This window comes from Eretmochelys imbricata, chromosome 14, assembly GCF_965152235.1.
Source record: "Eretmochelys imbricata isolate rEreImb1 chromosome 14, rEreImb1.hap1, whole genome shotgun sequence".
Classification (NCBI taxonomy): Eukaryota; Metazoa; Chordata; order Testudines; family Cheloniidae; genus Eretmochelys; species Eretmochelys imbricata.
The window spans coordinates 46,386,322-46,404,595 of record NC_135585.1 but is presented as its reverse complement, the minus strand read 5'-3'; the positions used below and the strand labels follow the sequence as shown (position 1 = coordinate 46,404,595).

At 55.0% G+C, this 18,274-nt stretch overlaps 2 protein-coding genes across 2 annotated transcripts in view; one reads left to right on the top strand and one right to left on the bottom strand.

Annotated features, from left to right (window-relative positions):
• The window catches only part of LOC144275259 (E3 ubiquitin-protein ligase TRIM39-like), a 412,642-nt gene that overhangs the window by 168,873 nt on the left and 225,495 nt on the right, over window positions 1-18,274 (top strand). The window lies entirely within an intron of this gene.
• On the bottom strand, window positions 4,652-18,243 carry LOC144274885 (uncharacterized). Its single transcript, XM_077833978.1, has 4 exons — window positions 18,186-18,243; window positions 6,505-6,599; window positions 5,640-5,792; window positions 4,652-4,748 (listed from the first exon to the last, which is right to left on the bottom strand). The coding sequence occupies exons 1-4, from the start codon at window positions 18,241-18,243 to the stop codon at window positions 4,653-4,655; spliced, it is 402 nt and encodes a 133-aa protein (XP_077690104.1). The 3' UTR covers window position 4,652.

Genomic DNA, 18,274 nt, shown 5'->3' with positions numbered 1-18,274 from the left:
AGAGAATCTGAGACTTGAAGCTCCTTGAGTGACCTCTGCCCTTTCTAGACCTGCCCTTCAATCAGACACAGCGATTGTAAAGTTGAATGTGATAGTAACTAGACCCATTTTAAACCCTTCACCACACAAGACAAAGCCCGTAGGATTCATCATGAACTATTTATTTCTCCTCCCCTGGCTCCCTGCAGCCACCAGCCACCTTGGAGCTTTCCCTCGTCTCTCCCAGGCTGGGCTCACTTGATTGCAGGAGCTCAGCGGAGGGTCCAAAGCTTTGCTCTTTCGCTTCCATTCTTCCCGTCTTTGGGTGGCTGCATTGGCAACTGAGCAGCCTGATGGAAACACTGAGTCCTCTGTCTCGGCAGGCAGGCCCAGCCACCAAAGCCAAAGACTCCCTGAGAACAGGGGGAGGTTCGCCTGAACTCTCAGGAGTGGAGGCTGGGCCCATAGGGTAGGGTTACCATATTTGAACTTTCAAAAAAGAGGACACTCCGAGGGTGGGGGGGGGGGAGTGGTAGCCCTGCCACCTATCTACTCCCTCCCACTTCCTGCCCCCTGACTGCCCCCCACAGAACCGCCAACCCATCCAACCCCCCCTGCTCCTTGTCCCCTGATCGCCCCCTCCCAGGCCCCTGCCCTCTATCTAAGCCTTCCTTCTCCCTGTCTCCAACTGCCCCCTCCTTAGACCCCTCCACCCTAACTGCCACCCTAGAACTCCACCCCCTACCTGTCCCCTGACTGCCCTGCCCCCTATCCACACCCCCACCCCGTGACAGACCTCCGGCTCTCCCACACCCATCCAACCACTCCCTGTCCCCTGACTGCCCCCGCAGAACCCTCAACCCATCTAATCCCCCCTGCTCCCTGCCCCTGATTCCCCCCCCGAACCTCCGCCCTTTCCAACCCCCCCCCCCGCTCTCTGTCCCTTGACTCCCCCAACCCCTCTTCATATGCCCACCCCCTGACAGGCTCCTCCCAGAACCCCTCACCCATCCAACCCCTCTTGCTCCCTGTCTCCTGACTGCCCCTTGGGACCCCATGCCCCTTCTCCAGCCGCCCCGGCCCACGTACCCTGCTGCTCAGAGCAGTGTGTCTGGGGTGCGGAGCCAGACACAGTGCCGTGCTCCCCTGCAGAGTGCGCAGCTCCCCCGCCCCGCCCCCAGAGTGCTGCATTGGGAGGGAAATCCTCGACCTTTGGAGAGTTTTACAAATTCCTCCCGGAGGGCAATTTAACACCCAAAAAGCCAGACATGTCCGGGAAACTCCGGACGCATGGTAACCCGACCACAGGGACTCCAGGATCTGCAGCTGCTGCCACCTGTATGGTGAATCCTCCGACTCATCACCAACCAGCTCTTCCCCATTCTGCAACCTGGCCCCACGGTCTGACAGTGCAGGAGAACAGAAACCCTTTGGGACAGCAGGAGAGTCTCCTCGATGCCGCACTCTTCGCATGGCTTCCCGCGGTCACCGGGAAACACGACTACCCTGCCCCAGGAGTCTCTCAAGGAGCTGCCGGCGCAGTCACTGGGCACCCACTCGTAATGGTCTCGGGCAGTGCCATTGAAGAGGGAGCTGAGCAGACCGTCCCTTCTGTGACTTCCTGAATTGCTGCCAGGACGGATTCTCCTCTGCGCTAGGGAGAGTCCCCGAGGACAAGCAGCTGTGGTGGGGGAGGGAGCAAGACAAGCACTCCCCCTGAGCCCTTGACTAGCAGGCAAGCAGGACTCTGGGAGCCAAGGCATCGGAGTGTCTTGCTGGGAGAGCAGAGCTGGAGAGCAGAAAAGGGCATTGGAGGAATTGTAGAAAAGTCAGTGTCATGGCTGGGTCATGGGCAGCCAGACCTAGTGGTCAGAGGCAGAGTCCACACTCACAAGACAGGAGTCGAGAGTCAGCTGGGTCAGGACACTGGAAGAGCAGAAGCAAAAGACCAAATTGTGTTCAGAACCTCAAGTCAGGTGAGTCACGCTGAGTCCGGATTCCAGGAAATCAAGCCTGGGGAGTGGGAGCAGGAACAGCCAACACACAGTCCAGAGCCGGGGAGGAGCTCAGCTGTTCAGACAGCTTCTTCTTCCTGCTGCTGGTTTAAGGAGGTCCCGGGGGCCGATTAGCTGCTCTGGGACTCTGCCAATAGGAGCCTCAAACTGGGTCTGGACTTCGTCAGTCCTAGGTAAGCAGTTTTTCGTAGGCTTCCAGGTGGCGTGCTGGAGGGTGGCTGCTCCCAGGAACCCTGCAGACCCGGGTTAATGACCCATGGGTCAGGACAGTGAGTGATCTCTCCCCGCTCAAACCTCCTGCACGAAACAGTCTCCAGGGTCCCGGATGCATCCTCTGAGAAGAAAAAAACAGTCATGAGGACAAATAGGCTATGGAACAGGAGCCCCCTCTTTCTTGCAACAGCCCCAAGTGTCCAGAAGAGTGGATGGTTCTTACCTCCAGGAGATGCCTGGGATCTTCCATCTAAGCCTCAAGGGGACCCCTGTTGCTTGGTCTGACAGGAGGAGATCATCTGTCCCCACTGCTCCCTGCACTGGGCTGGCTGCAGCACACATCTGTGTAAGAGGCTGGGCCAGAGAGATGTTACAATCAGGGTCCAGGCACCCCAGAAGGAGAACAGAGGGTCTGAAACCAGAAGACGAAGCAATCAAATCAGCGGATTCGACAGAGAAGTTTTCTACCCTACAGGGACATCAAAGAAGGTCTGTTAGGAAAGCTGAGATGTTAGTCTGGAAACTGCTAAGGCAAAGATTGTGACTTGTTAAGATTCAGTTTATCTCACTACAAAGTGTGTTGTGTTTTGTTTCTCTCTTTGAAATGTGTCTCTTTCTCTTGCTTAGTATCACTTAAATCTCTTCTTTGTTACTATGCTTCCCGAACCACCTCAGTGTTGTGTGTTCGAGTGAAGTGTGAGTCTCCAGCCTACCCAACAGGCTGAGCTGTGCTCTGTCTCTCTGAAGGTAGCGAATAATTTCTGAGCGGTGCTGGGCCCAGAGTCCAAGGGCAGTTCACCAGACATCTCGTGGGAAGCCCAAAGAGACCAAAGGAGCAGGAGAGATTCCGGCCCCACTGACCCATGGGAACTTCCCACAGAAGAGCCTACACAGGGCTCTAGACACAGCCACTTTGGGTGTGTACCAGAGTTCACTCACCGCTAGATGCTGGCCAGGCCTCGTGTCATTGCTTTCTCGCTGGGCTAGCAACCCCGCTGATACTCACTCTTGCAGTTTGTTGGCTGGGAACTCAGCCCTCCAACCAGGTGACTGTCCTTTACTCCACTCCTTCCTGGCTCGTGCTCCTTGCAAACAAAGTCCCAAAATGTCTTGAACAGAAACAAGGCCTTCCACCCTCGTGGGGAGTTCTTCCTCAGCCTGATTTCGGTTCGGCCTGCACTTCTTGGGTTTCTAGGGTCTTCTATGTCCCCTTCCTTAGGGACGGTGAGAGAAGCCAGTCCTACCCTGGACTCCAGGGTTTGGCCCAAGGCCATCTACTGAACAGCTCGCTCTGCTTATGGACTTTTGCTGCTGTTTTCCCTTGTTTCCTCTCAGGTGGGGCTCACGTGGTCATCAATTTGGCCTAGCCCCAGGCTAGGCAGCCATAGGCCAAGCCACCCTGTTAGATACCCTTCTCCTTCAAATCCGGTCCAGCCCGGCTGACAGGTTTGCTCAGGGGATGGTGAAACCCCATTGCTGATCAGAAGGAGGTCAGAGTCTGTTCTCTAGGAGCTGAAGGTCCGTTTGTCCTGCTGCGGGAAGTGGAGCTGGAGAGCGGAGATGTTAGGTGAAAGAGACTGCATGATGGAGTTGGAGACTGAGGGACGGGAGCCTCCTCCCAGAAACGCTCCCAGGAGAACAGGTTTGAGGAGGAGTTCTCTGGGGAGCCTCTTGCTTGGAAAAAAACAAGGGTGGCACATTGATGAAGATGTCTCTGTCCTAGGGATGGGGGAAGCTCCCAGCCAGGCTATGCAGCAGGGATCCCATTTCTCCCCCAAGAGACCCATTTTGCCCAAAGAAGTCAGTGGCTCTTACCTCCAAGAGGGAGCGGGCTCTTCCCTCTCAGCCTCTTTGAGAACTACCACTGCTTGGCTTCCTAGGACAAGGGACCTGTCCCCACTGCTCCCTGAGGTGCTTCAGCTTCTGACTGCACCCATCTGGGAGGCTGTCACACATGCCAGCGCCTAGAAGACATGCGGGGAGGAGGCTCCTCTTCATGTCAGACTCTGAGAGCCCAGAGAAGGGCCAAAGGAAGAATAAAGGGCAGGAGATGAAGCTAGCCCGGAGCCTCTGTCCCATCCTCACCTCCTCAAATGTGGAGCTTCCTGAGCTTCAGTTGGGCAGACAGTCTGTAGCCTTGACGCAAAGGTCCTTCTGCGACATATGGGGCAGGAAGATCTCTGCCTGGGAGCATGGGAAATGGGATGGGGGTGACATCAAAGAAAGAGGGGAGGGATATGGGTGTGAGGGAAAGAGCTCCTGCCCCAGATGAAGGAATTCGGGGGCCGTGGGAAGGACACAGCTCCACAGAGAGGGGAGAGAGTTCCTGTGAGTGCCAGGGGCCTCCATTTCTGCTTCCACTAGTCCCCCATTTATAGTGAGACAGAGCAGTACCTGCAGCAGGGAGCGGGACTTGCTGAACAGGGAGGGGAACCTTGAAGAGCATCAGATGAGCCACAGCCCTTGCAGCGCCTCGGGCATCTGGTGCAAGTGCCGAATCATGTGAAGCTGGCTCATGACCTTGGCTGTGACATCCTCATGCTGCAGGGGAACGAGAACATGTCAGAGACTGAGACACTCCCCAGGAATTAGGGAGGATGAAGGGCACCTGGAACCAGCACCATCATTTCCACCCAGCAGCTGCTCATGTCTGAGTGGTAGATTCACCCTCCTGACCCCCAGGATGGAACCTTGCTGTCCTCTCTAGTGACCTTCAGTGCCAACCCCCCTCCTTGTAGGGTGAGCTCCTGCCACTTCCCCATCCGTGCCCCTGACAGCTGTTCCACCTCCAACCCACCTGGGGACACCGCTCAAGTTCGGAGAACCCTCTCTTCCACCCCTACCTCCATCCCCACCCAGGTAGGGCAGGGAGGGGGCTCTAGAAGGGTGGCGGGGGGAGGGAGGGATTCTGGCAGCAGTGAAGTGGGATGGGGAGAGCTTGAGACCTTTCCCCAAGACACCCCAGTGACAAAAGCTGAAACCACAGGATGGCAGCCCTGGTGAATGGGGCAGGTCAGCAGCCCCTGACGACTGAATCCTCCCAATCTCTCGAGAGCGGGTCCAGCCCTACCAGCAGCAAGACCAGCTTTCCACGCCCATGTGCCTCAGTCAGTCACCATCACCAGTCAGTCCTTGGCCTCCCAGGATGCCAGGGATGGGAGCAACTCTCGATGGTGGCTCGGGTGACATGGACACTAGGCCATGGGGAAATGGGTGCAGCTCTGTGGGGCAGGAAAGGTTCCCAGAGGGCACTTAGGGGACTCTCCTGTCCTTCCCAGGAGTGATAGCAGAGCACCACATCCTAAGAACCGAAGTCCATGAAGGCCAGAAGTGCCCACTAGGCTCCTTGCTACCAGGCCAGCAAATGGCAAGAGGATGGGAATGAGGCCCTGGGCCCCACCCCAAGCTTCTGAGTCGATTGCAGCTGCTTACCGTGTCCCCCATCAGTTGCTGGGCTTCCCCCAGGAGGGAGTAGACCAGCACCAGCCCAGCCTGGCTGACACGCAGCAGGGGGTCGTGGATGGCCAGCAATGCTGTCTGTGCGAAGGATCTTCTCTGCACGACGGAGAAGAATTTTTCAAAGACCTAAAACCAAGAGGACATGAGGCTCGAGTAGATTGCCCAGAGCCAGCCTCCAAGTCCTGGCGGTACAATGGCGTCTAGTGCCCCAAAGGGCGGGGAAGAGAGCTGCTGTGGCCAAGGCACTTCATTCCCCAGGAGGCTTTCAGGGTCCCAGGGCTCAGGGAAGCCCCTTTATTAAAAGGTGGCAGATGCTGAGGGACCAAAGCCTCCAGTGGCTCTTTCGGGAAGGCAATTTATGGCAGGGGCCAGGATGGGCTGGAAATGGATCTCTAATGTGTGTGAGCAGGCCCACTCTGCTGTGCAGGGCACAGAGACGACAGGGGACTTTGTCTTGCTTCCAGCAGAGAGATCTCCTGCACCTCAGCGGCTAGAGGAGTGTGCGTGTGTTGTTGAGGGGAGGAGGGGGTTGGAGCTGACAGACCAAAGGTCTCTTCCCCCAGCTAAGTGATTTCTCTAGTTGCTGGCTATGGCCTCTGCAGCTCCTTGGTTTCTTCAAGGGGAATCCAACCTGCAGCCTGACAAGAACAAGGAGACTCCTGGCCCAGTCCCAGTGTGGGACCTTTAGCACCAGCGTGTCCCACTGGTTGCTGGATGAGGAACTCTGAGCTGGAAATAAGGAGCGGGCTCTTTTCCTGTCTCCAGGAGGCATCCACTGCAGGGAGCCCAGCCAGGCCCACTCCCTGAGCTGTGTCATGCCCTGGCACAGTGCCCTTACCTCCCCCACTCTGGCTGTGTTCTTGTAGCCCAAGAGCCTGCTGTCCTGGTGCCAGTCATAGCACCAGAGATCCTCCACGTCATATATGGTCAGGCCTGGAAGAGAGAGAGAGAGAGAGAGAGAGAGAGAGAGAGAGAGAGAGACTTTTCTCCTCATTCTGGTTGCAGTTTCTGTGTCCTTCCAATCCCATTGGTGGCTGCACAGTGGAGTGGAGAAGAACAGAGGCAGAGAGAGACTTGTCCTCCGGCTGGGGTCAGTCTGAGAGAAATGGTCTAGGGTCCCATTATCAACCTGTGGTCACTCTCAGTCCCCTATTGGGTTCCGTGTCCCAGCTGGGTTCCTTACCCCTCTGTTGGAGCAGCAGTTGGTAGAGCCGGTAAGTCCCCTCCCTGGCCTGCCGGCTGATGTCCTTGTCTGGATCGCTGACCAATAGAGCCAGCTGGGCCACATGGTGACCCATCTGAGGGAACTCGGCTGAGATCTAAAGGAAGGGAGAGCAGAGGGGACTCCATCAGCATTTTCCTGTCAGCTCCCTGTCCCCCCTGGGCCAGAGGGCTCCTTCCTCTTAGCCCCTCTGCAGGAGATGCTGGGGGAGAGGAGCTTGAGATCGACCCTTCATTTGCTCTGCTGCCAAGGGAGCCTGCAGCTGCTTTGGGATGCCAAGCAGGGGCTGGAGCATGGGCCCCTTAAAGGCCCAGAGACAACACTGAACCAGGACAAGAAGAACTTGACTCAAGCCGAGCTCAGTTCTGCTCTGCCTCTGCCTCCCCATGATGAACCCTCCTAACCCACAGCCCCGCAGCAGCAGGAGCAGATCCTGCAGCCCACTGGAGCCAGCCCGCCTCCGCCTGGAGCCAGCAAGCTGGGCTCGGAGCTCACTTACATCAAACTCAGGGAGGGTGACTGTGTATCTCAGCAGGGCTGTGCTGCTCCTGATAGCCCTGGCTCGCTCCTGCGACACCCTGGACACGACCCAGAGGTTGACATGCTGTGGGGAAAGGAGGCAGGTCAGACTCGGTGGCCAGCTGCTCCTGCTTTGCAAATGAGCCCCGTGCCCCCAGCCCCAGGGGCCTGAGACATTCTGCGCAGGGGGGAATAGCTGAGTCATTGATGGCAGAGCTTTAGAAGGGGATTCTTTCCCCCAGGACGCAGCTTGTACCCTTCAGGTCACAACTTGTCAGCGTCTCTTTAGATTGGGACAATGTTCGGGGTCGGGGCTGGTCCCATCCTCCCAGAACTCCTGATTCCTGAACAGTTCACCAGAAAGAAGACTGAACCCTTGGTCCTTCCCTGCTACGCAACTCCTTGGGGGGATGTAGGGAGTGACTGAGAGCACAATCCCCCCAGGAATTTCAGAGCACATCAGAGGGAAGGGCTGATTCCCTGGGCTCCTCCTCTTTCTCTAGGAAGGAGCATGTGCCTCTTCTCTGAGAACTATCTCCCCAATCTCATGGGCTCTGTGTGTTGGAGGGGTGGGGGAAGGGTGGATTTTCAGACTCTCACTCCCCAAGACAGCCAGGAGCCCTGTGCTTAGTGCTCAGCAGAACCAGACAGAGCTCTGGCTTGGAGTCCCAGCTCCTTCCTCTGTCCCTCAAGAAGGAAGGACCTGACACTACATTGCACTGACCTCCCCAATCAAGGACGGCCCACTGGGGACCCAGCTAGGAGGACAGAGTAGAAAATGCATCTTCCAGTCTCTCCTTACCAGTCCCCCAAAGAGTTACGGTCAAATGGGGCTCACCTCCAAGATGAAGTGGAGCCTGTCTGTGTCTGGGGACTCTGCCAGCAGGTTCCCCAGCATGGCATCCAGGACCTCTGGGATGACTTTCTGCAGAGCCTGCAAAGCATGGGTCAGAGTTAGGGAACCTGGGCCTACACCTGCCACAGGATGGGAAGAGGGGTCTCTGGGAAGCACTGGGGAGACTTCCAAACACATCTCCCGGCCTTTCTCCTTCACATCCCACTGCAGGCAATTTGCAAGAATTGATGACCCCTGGACCTTTAATCCATGAGCTTAGCAGGTCTCTGCAGAGGGCCTTGTAGGCAGAAGAGTATGAAACAGCCAGGTTGCTATGGATGGAAGCTGGGCTTCTGGGCAAAACAAGGCTTATGAAAGAAAGAAAGAAAGAAAGAAAGAAAGAAAGAAAGAAAGAAAGAAAGAAAGAAAGAAAGAAAGAAAGAAAGAAAGAAAGAAAGAAAGAAAGAAAGCAATCCCCCAGGGAGGGGTAATCTCTTCCCTGCTGGAGGGAAGGATCCAAACCTGCAGCTTGTTCCATCTCCGCTACCCCACCCCTAAATCTGGAGCTCCAGCGAATCAAGGGAGCAGGGACCAAGCACTACTCTCGAAGAGGAGGAGGATGGAGGAGGAGGAGGTACCTGGATGCCGGTGGTGTCCTTCTCCGTGCCCAGGGTGAAGACGGAGTGAAGGGCAGCTCGCAAGAGGTGGGTCTCTAGGGCTGGCTCCAGGGCAGGTTTCATGGTGCTGGCAAGAGAGAGGAGCTGGTATTAGACTGTGCAGTACGGGGGTGGGACTGTCGCCAAGACGGACACCAAGCCACAGGGATAGAGGCACAGGCTGGCGAGAACGGAAACTGAGGCACTTAGCTAGGGAATGACAAGGCCAAGGTGTCCCAGACAGACAGTGGCAGGACAGGAATAGCTCCTGTTCCCTGGAGCCTGCTGCCCCTCCTGTATCTGAGCCCGGGAGTGAGCCCCTCCCCAAGGCCCCTGTCATGTTATGGGAGTGAAAAGAAGAGCCCCGCCAGGAGAGAGTGAATCTTCCCACCCCACCATCTCTGCCAGAGGCGCCACTCTTGGGAGGTGACTTGGGAGGGGCAGTGACGGAGACTCCTAGCCTTGGGCCTGAGCAACACTGGGGTGAGGGGAGCCGGCGGGGTGGGGGGGTGGGGCTGTGTCGGTACCAGAGGTAGCCCACTGCAGCCAGGGAGTGGGCGAGGACGGCGCTGGGTGACGAGTCATCGGGAAGCTCCTCGATGAGCTCCTGTGAGACGCAAAGGAGACAAAGGAGCGTGTGAGATTCAGGCCCAACTGACACCTCCCAGTGAGGAGATGACACAGCCTGTGCCCCACATGGCCAGCAGGATCCCCCACCACCTCCCACTCCCTTTCTGCCCATCCGACTTGTCCCCCTTCCCGGATTCCTGCCCAGCTCGCTCCCAATCCCCTTCTCTCCTCCTCCCTGTCAAAACTGCCCCCATTCAGCCTCATCCCGACGACCGAGCTGGGACCATGAGATTCCTTGTCCCCCACTCTCAGCTGCCCTCCAGCCCCACAATTCTCCCCCTCCCTCCAGCTGCCGTATGGCGTGTCTCACTCACCACGATCCTCTTCACCACAGCCGCCTTGCAGCAGCGCGGCTCCAGCGTGTCCTCCCCTCTCTCCCATGCAGCCAGACATGCGGGGTAGATGGCCTGAAGGAACAGGAGCTGCTGCCCCTCATCCTGGACCCACCAGGAGTGGGGTATAGCGAGAGACAACCTGTTAGCTAGGGACCTTCCTGCCCCACCCACACCAGCTCCAGGGCTCAGGCCTCAATGGGGGATTGTGGGGGCCCGCCTATTTTCCAAATCCCCCACAACTCCTACACAAGCAGGATCACGAACTGGGACAGTGCCTGTGGGGGGAGATGACTTTGGCAGTTGTGGGACAAAGACCCCCATCTTGGGGGTCCCACATCATGCATGTAAAAGGGCCCCATTAGGGGTGGTGGATCAGGAGGCACAAGACCCTGGGCAGGGGGTGGGGATGCTGGGAAGGGACAGGGCAATCTTGGTTCCAGCCCAGGTGGGGAACATTTGTACCTTATCTCTGCACTGGAGCTGCTCTCGGATGACCTTGAGAGCAGCTTCATCTTTGGCCATGTCCACCCCTTCCTCCTGCTCCGAATCCAGGGGGGTCCCTGCACCAGGGAGGGAAGGACAGGGGCGTGGTGGGCAGACCAGGATTCAAGACCCCCCTTCCCACCTCAGGCACCCAGGGCAGATGGGGCCCCAAACCTCCCTCTCAGGGATGCCTTCAGCCCCCAACAGCTGCAGAAGCCCAGAGCAGAACCCCCCCTCCACTGGCCAGGACTCCAGGGGAGGTGCCGATTCCCCCAGCCCCGGAGCAGCAAGGACCAAAGTGGCAGCAGCTCTTCACACCCCCACCCCCAGGTCCCCGTGCGAAGGGGCAGCTGTGTGACGGCTGCTGCTGTCCGTGGGGTTCGCTGGGCTCAGGCCAGACACCTGGGGTGGGGACCCCCCCCATATCCCTGGGAGAGCGTCTGGGACCAGGGTGTTCACATCCCGTCCTCACCCCTCCCGGAGTCCAGCCTGGCTCCTCACCTGGAACAAAGCAGTGGCCTCCATCGGCCTGGCTGCTGCCAGAGGCCCAGGTGCTGCCGCTGTCCCCTGCTGAGCTGCCGGTGCTGGGACAGGGACCTTCCGCCTCCTGGCCTGCAGGGGCTGGAAGGTCCTCAGAGACCGGGCAGGGCGATGCCTCCTGATGGGAATGAGGGCTGGGCTCCTGGGGCTGCTGCTGCCCACACAACAAGCCCCAGAGCCACCCTACCCGGCGCCCCTCCTGGGCTGGGTCCTGTCTGCCAAACCGCAGCCTGGGCCAGCTCCGCTGGGGCCTGGTCGGGGCCTCTCCCAGCTCGGCGCCTGCACCGGGAGCCGGGGTCCTTTTCCAGAAGGCCGGGCACTTCCGCCGTCTGGCCTGGACGGGACCTGCTTCCCCGCCAGCGGGAACGCAGGGCTTGCTCTGCCCCTTGGGAAGACGGCAGCTGCTTCCCTCAGGCTCTGGGGCCACCTGCAGAGCCTTCCTCCTGAACATCCGCAGGAGCCTGGCCATCCTGGAACCGAGCGGGGAGCAGGGGTGAATCTGGGCTCAAGGCAGCCTTTCACTCATGGGCCTTTTCTGTCCCTCCTCCTCCCTGCTCCAACCACAGCCGCCCCCTCTGCCCCCACAGGAGTGCAGGGAGTGCCATCTACACACACGATCAGGAGTTCATTGCATGATCTGCTCCCAACGTTCCCCCTCGTAATCCCTGCTGCTGCAATATCCAGGAACTCTCATCCTTTTCCAGCAATGGGGTAAGTCCCAAAGACCATCAGTTCCTCTGGACAAGCAGTCCCCTCCTGTCGTCCCAGGCCACTCTCCCACCAAGGCTAGAGAAGGAACAGAAGCCAGGAGTCCGGACTTCTCCTGGGAAACCATTCCCCACGTCAAAGACACAAAGACCCTCGGCACAGGAAGACCAGGGCCCTCCTCGTTCCCCATTGATTTCCAGGCTCAGCAGCTCACAGGGTCTGGCCCAGCTCCGAGACTCTCAGCCTGGGGAACAGTGTCCCACAAGGGAAGGGCTGGGAGCCCCATTACTGGAACCTTTCCAAACACACTGGAGACGGCTCTGGAGAAGCCCCTGCCTGGCCTAAGAGTGAGGGGCTCTTGGGGGCTGTTTGCAAAGGAAATCCCCCTTCGGAGGTAGTCTCTCCCCATTTCTGCCTCTCCCCAGACAGACAGGGGAAGCCACCGAGGAACCCGAATGCCACTCACTTGCTCTCAGTGATGGGATGATGGATGGCGGATGTTCAGGGTCAGCAGACGTCCCCCGCCCTCCTCCTCACTCTCCAAGCCCAAGACAGGCTGGAGAGGGTGGTGACCTCAGGAGTTACCCTGCCCAGCCAGCAGGCAGGGTGATGACACGAGGGCGATCGACCGGCTGTGAAAACAAGAGTCTGTCTGATTGCCAAGGGACGGAGAAACTCAGCCAGCAGCAGGGGGGTGCAGAACACGGCCCTAGGGTGGAGGTGACAGCGCCTCCAGGATCCTGACATCCCAGCACTTTACACACCTTCCTGGAGCCTCCCAAACCCACTGGGCTGTAGCCATGGGACCCCAACCCTACTGATGGCAAACGGGCCTCAGCTACCGGCTCAGGGCCAGACCGAGTGTCAGAGCCATGGATGGACCCCTTCACTAACCACTGCCGCACACTCCCTCCCACAGCTGGCAATTGCAACCAGGCCCTAATGTCTGGTCCCCCTGCCTTTGAGAGGGAGTGTCACTCCTGCTTCCATTGCTGCTTATTGATCTGTGGGACTTTGGGCAAGTTGCTCCCCCTCCCTATGGCTCTCTGGGACTCACATCCCTGAATGGACTTTAAAAAAGACAATGGTTCAAGTTTGGCCCCAACTAGTTCTTGTTTCTCAAGACTAGCCATTTCAGCAAAGTTTAGAATTCTTGAATTCAACACCTGGAAACATCCCTTTCTCCTTCGCAAACGGCCTTAACATCCGTTATCTCACCCAGGCTCCCTGCTGCCTGGACTTAGAGAATTGACCCTATTCCCATTGGACCTACCCAAGGTGTCACATAGCAAAGCGGTGACGGAGCCAGAAAGAGAAGACAACAGTCCTGACTCCTGTTCTGACTAACAGACAACAACCCCCCGGAGGCAGGGATAAAGCCCAGGAAATAAGGTGTGAACATTTGCATGGAAACCGTTTTCTGTCAGAAAATCCATTCAGACAAAACCACTTTGTTTCTTGAAATCATAACAAGTAGGATTAAAATTCTTTGTAAAAATATTTGTTTGCAAAACAAGAGCATCTCCTGTTTGTCACAGTGCATTCAACTGTCTCGTCGTACACAAAGGGGAGACACTATGATCTAGCAAAAAGTAAAAGGAGTACTTGTGGCACCTTAGAGACTAACGAATTTATTTGAGCATAAGCTTTCGTGAGCTCCAGCTCACTTCATCGGATGCATCTGTAGCTCTCGACAGCTGTAGCTCACGAAAGCTTCTGCTCAAATAAATTGGTTAGTCTCTAAGGTGTGACAAGTCCTCCTGTTCTTTTTGCAAATACAGACTAACATGGCTGCTACTCTGAAACCAACTATGATCTAGAAAATTGGATGAGATGCTTCAGTCCGAGCTAAGTAGTTGCTGCTCTTCACAATTTCAAAAGAATAAAATACAAATAAAAGAGAATATTAGGTCATAATCGGATATGGCTCAGTGTGATCGGACACCTCCTAGTCTGCACTGCTCCGAGTGACACTCTTCAGTGGATCCCTAGCATCCACCCATGGTGAGGTAGGTGGGAGAGGATTGTTCTTCGTACTTGACAGAAGGAGAAACGAAGGCTGAGAAAGGAGCAGGGAATTGTCTTAGCTGATGCAGCCAGTCAGTAGCAGAATTGCTCTCAAATGAGCTACAGACCAGCAATTGTTCCTAGTAATTATGCAGCAAGTATTTGAGAAGAATTGGAATGTTCGAGAGGATCATGAACTGCTCCGAGACAATGAATGGAGAGCAGCATCCACATTGGTCAGACATATAACTGGTTGTGACTTATTTGCTTGGTCATCAAAGAGAACAACAAAGACCAGTTTCCTCCCTGTCAATAGCCCCCTCCTCAGCCAATCAGGGTTGAGACTTTGAGGGGTGGGAGGCTAAGGGTTCTCATCAAATAGCCCAAAGAATGGCCCTGGTCACCACCGAGGCGATCACTCTCGGAGCCCTATTCCAGTCTCCTCTCTGTGAGGGCCTCCCACAACCCCCCCGGCTCCCGCTTCACAAACAGAGCTCCTGGTGGTGTGAGGAGAGCAGAGGAAAAGGACAAAGGAAGCAAGAAGAGAAAGGTAGGAGGGACAGAGGAAAAGGGAAAACCAAAAGGAGAAACCCCAATGTCCCCAGTGATTCTAAGGGACAAAGTCTTAGGTCGGAAAAAAAATGCTGCCCCCACAATCAAGTCTTTTCGTTTCCTAAAAATCAGCCGGCACCTGATGGATCAGACTGAAGAGGTTCCAAACCTCTCCGAGGCTCTTACCTTCTATACAGGGACGTCTGTTTTTGAGCAAAACCACCACAAGAAAAGGAGGAAACTCCAAAGAGGGTCCTCCTTGCGCTCACGAATGTGAAAGTGAATGTTCTCTCAGTCCTCCAGGAGAGACCTCGAGAAGGAGACGTGCTGAAGCAAAGCCACAGGGATCTCCGAGGTGGCCCCTGTCCTGCACCCCTGTCCTGCCTGGCTGATGTCAAGATCTCTCTGTGAGATCATCGCCTCCCCACCACCTTTGTCCAATAGGCTGAGGTCCTGCCAAAGGCCCTTGTGATGTCACTGCCACACCCACCCCTCCCTTGCAGTGCTGATGTCCTGCCCCTGTCCAGCCACACTGGATGTTTCAGCCGCTTCCCCTGGATCACCCCACGCAATGAGCGTTCATTGTGGGCTCAAATCGAACAAAGTAAAACATCAGAGGCTTCTCCCCATGCTATGCTCAGTTTTTCATAAATTAGCAGACTTTATGGACAGAAGAGACAATTAGAGCATGTCATCTGACCCCCTGCCTATCACATGCTTTCTGTAGAGCATAGGAGCTAGTTTTTGACTACACACGTTCCAGAAAGGCATCTAGTCTTCATTAGAAGACATCAAGAGGTGGGGAACTTTGTGACTTTGTCCTCACCCACAGCTATTTCACATTTGGGGACAATGTATACCTTCAAACCAGCGGCACTGCTTTGGGTACCCGCATGGCCTCACAGTATGCCCATATTTTTATGGCTGACTTAGAATAACGCTTCCTCAGCTCTCGTCCGCTAATGCCCCTACTCTACTTGTGCTACATTGATGACACCTTCATCATCTGGACCCATGGAAAAGAAGCCCTTGAGGAATTCCACCATGATTTCAACAATTTCCATCCCACCATCATCCTTAGCCTGGACCAGTCCACACAAGAGATCCACTTCCTGGACACTACGGTGCTAATAAGCGATGGTCACATAAACACCACCCTATACTGGAAACCTATTGACCGCTATACTTACCTACATGCCTCCAGCTTCCATCCAGGACACACCACACGATCCATTGTCTACAGCCAAACTCTACGATACAACCGCATTTGCTCCAACCCCTCAGGCAGAGACAAATATCTACAAGATCTCTATCAAGCATTCTTACAACCACAATACACACCTGCTGAAGTGAAGAAACAGACTGACAGAGCCAAAAAAGTACCCAGAAGTTACCTACTACAGGACAGGCCCAACAAAGAAAATAACAAAACACCACTAGCCATCACCTTCAGCCCCCAACTAAAACCTCTCCAACGCATCATCAAGGATCTACAACCTATCCTGAAGGACGCCCCATCACTCTCACAGATCTTGGGAGACAGGCCAGTCCTTGCCTGCAGACAGCCCCCCAACCTGAAGCAAATACTCACCAGCAACCACACACCACACAACAGAACCACTAACCCAGGATCCTATCCTTGCAACAAAGCCCGTTGCCAACTGTGTCCACATATCTATTCAGGGGACACCATCATAGGGCCTAATCACATCAGCCACACTATCAGAGCCTCGTTCACCTGCACGTCTACCAATGTGATATATGCCATCATGTGCCAGCAATGCCCCTCTGCCATGTACATTGGCCAAACTGGACAGTCTCTACGTAAAAGAATAAATGGACACAAATCAGACGTCAAGTATTATAACATTCAAAAAGCAGTCGGAGAACACTTCAATCTCTCTGGTCACTCGAACTCAGACCTAAATGTGGCAATTCTTCAACAACAATAAACTTCAAAAACAGACTCCAAGGAGAGACTGCTGAATTGGAATTAATTTGCAAACTGGACACAATTAATTTAGGCTTGAATAAAGACTGGGAGTGGATGTGTCATTGCACAAAGTAAATCTATTTCCCCGTATTTCCCCCCCTACTGTTCTTGTCAACTGATGCGTTGGAGAGGTTTTTGTTGGGGGCTGAAGGTGACGGCTAGTGGCGTTCTGTTATTTTCTTTGTTGGGCCTGTCCTATAGTAGGTAACTTCTGGGTACTCTTCTGGCGCTGTCAATCTGTTTCTTCACTTCAGCAGGTGGGTATTGTAGTTGTAAGAATGCTTGATAGAGATCTTGTAGGTGTTTGTCTCTGCCTGAGGGGTTGGAGCAAATGCGGTTGTATTGTAGAGCTTGACTGTAGACAGTGGATCGTGTGGTGTGATCTGGGTGAAAGCTGGAGGCATGTAGGTAAGTATAGCAGTCAGTAGGCTGGGGTTTATGTGACCATCGCTTATTAGCACCGTAGTGTCCAGGAAGTGGATCTCTTGTGTGGACTGGTGCAGGCTGAGGTTGATGGTGGGATGGAAATTGTTGAAATCATGGTGGAATTCCTCAAGGACTTCTTTTCCATGGGTGCAGATGATGAAGCGCAAGTAGAGTAGGGGCATTAGGGGACGAGAGCTGAGGAAGCGTTGTTCTAAGTCAGCCATAAAAATGTTGGCATACTGTGGGGCCATGAGGGTACCCAATGCAATCCCGCTGACTTGAAGGTATAAATTGTCCCCAAATCTGAAATAGTTGTGGGTGAGGACAAAGTCACGAAGTTCAGCTACCAGGTTTGCCATGATAGTATTGGGGATGCTATTCCTGACGGCTTGTAGTCCATCTATGTGTGGAATGTTGGTGTAGAGGGCTTCTACATCCATCGTGGCTAGGATGGTGTTTTCTGGAAGATTACCAATGGATTGTAGTTTCCTCAGGAAGTCAGTGGTGTCTCAAAGATAGCTGGGAGTGTTGGTAGCGTAGGGCCTGAGGAGAGAGTCTACATAGCCAAACAATCCTGCTGTCAGGGTGCCAATGCCTGAGATGATGGGGCGTCCAGGATTCCCAGGATTATGGATTTTGGGTAGCAGATAGAATACCCCTGGTCGGGGCTCTAGGGGTGTGTCAGTGTAGATTTGTTCCTGTGCTTCTTTAGGGAGTTTTTTGAGCAGATGGTGTAGTTTCTTTTGGTTATCCTCAGTGGGGTCAGAGGGTAATGGCCTGTAGAATGTGACGTCAGAGAGTTGTCTAGCAGCCTCTCGTTCATATTCTGACCTATTCATGACGACAGCACCTCCTTTGTCAGCCTTTTTGATTATGTCAGAGTTGTTTCTGAGGCTGTGGATGGCATTGTGTTCGGTACAGCTGAAGTTGTGGGGCAAGTGATGCTGCTTTTCCACAATTTCAGCCCATGCACGTCAGCGGAAGCACTCTATGTAGAGGTCCAGTCTGTTGTTTCGACCTTCAGGAGGAGTCCACGCAGAATCTTTTTGTAGTGTTGGTAGGAAGCTTTCTATGGGTTACTGTGTGGTTAGAATTCCCTGGGAATGGTGGGTAGAGCTAGACATTAATTAGGGTGTCTTGGTAACTTTTTCCCTTAATTTTGAAATGCAACTTTTCTCCTTTGTTCTCACTGGACTGAGCCTATTTTCTTGGAAAAAAATAATGTGGCCAGATGCCGCTGCCCCATTCTGGGAGTGTGAGGTGCCCATCTCCCACCTAAGCCCCCAAGTGAGCCATGGACCAGGGAAGATTGGCATTCAGCTGCCGATCTTGCATGTGAGGCCTGATCCTCCCAGCATGGCTACCAGATTGGGTCCCATTGAAACAGCTGTGCAATGAAAGAGGTGGTGGTGCCCACCTTATAACTTCAAGCCCAGTGGTTAAAGCCCTGAGCTGGAATATGGGGAACCCAAGGTCAGTCCCACCTCCCTACCAGGAAGTATTTGAACTGTGTGTCTCCCACCACTCAGATGGGCATGTTAATCACTGTGACGGGGTCCCCAGACTATGGGACTGCTGAGCCCTCTGTCCCACCAACCTGAGCTTCCCCTCACACTGTGATGCTGATGAGAAGCTACAAACCTCTAGCAGGTGCTGCCCTTCCTCTGCCATCCACCGGCAGGGACTCACCCAACCGAGTTAC

Bases quoted from the DNA above. Each gene is read 5' to 3' on its own strand.
- LOC144274885 (XM_077833978.1), bottom strand. From the start codon at position 18,243: ATGGCAGAGGAAGGGCAGCACCTGCTAGAGGTTTGTAGCTTCTCATCA. The intron at 5,793-6,504 runs GTAAGGGCACTG...TCTTGGTTTTAG, and splicing joins ACACAGCCAGAGTGGGGGAG to GTCTTTGAAAAATTCTTCTC. The intron at 4,749-5,639 runs GTAAGCAGCTGC...GTTCCCCTGCAG, and splicing joins AGCAACTGATGGGGGACACG to CATGAGGATGTCACAGCCAA.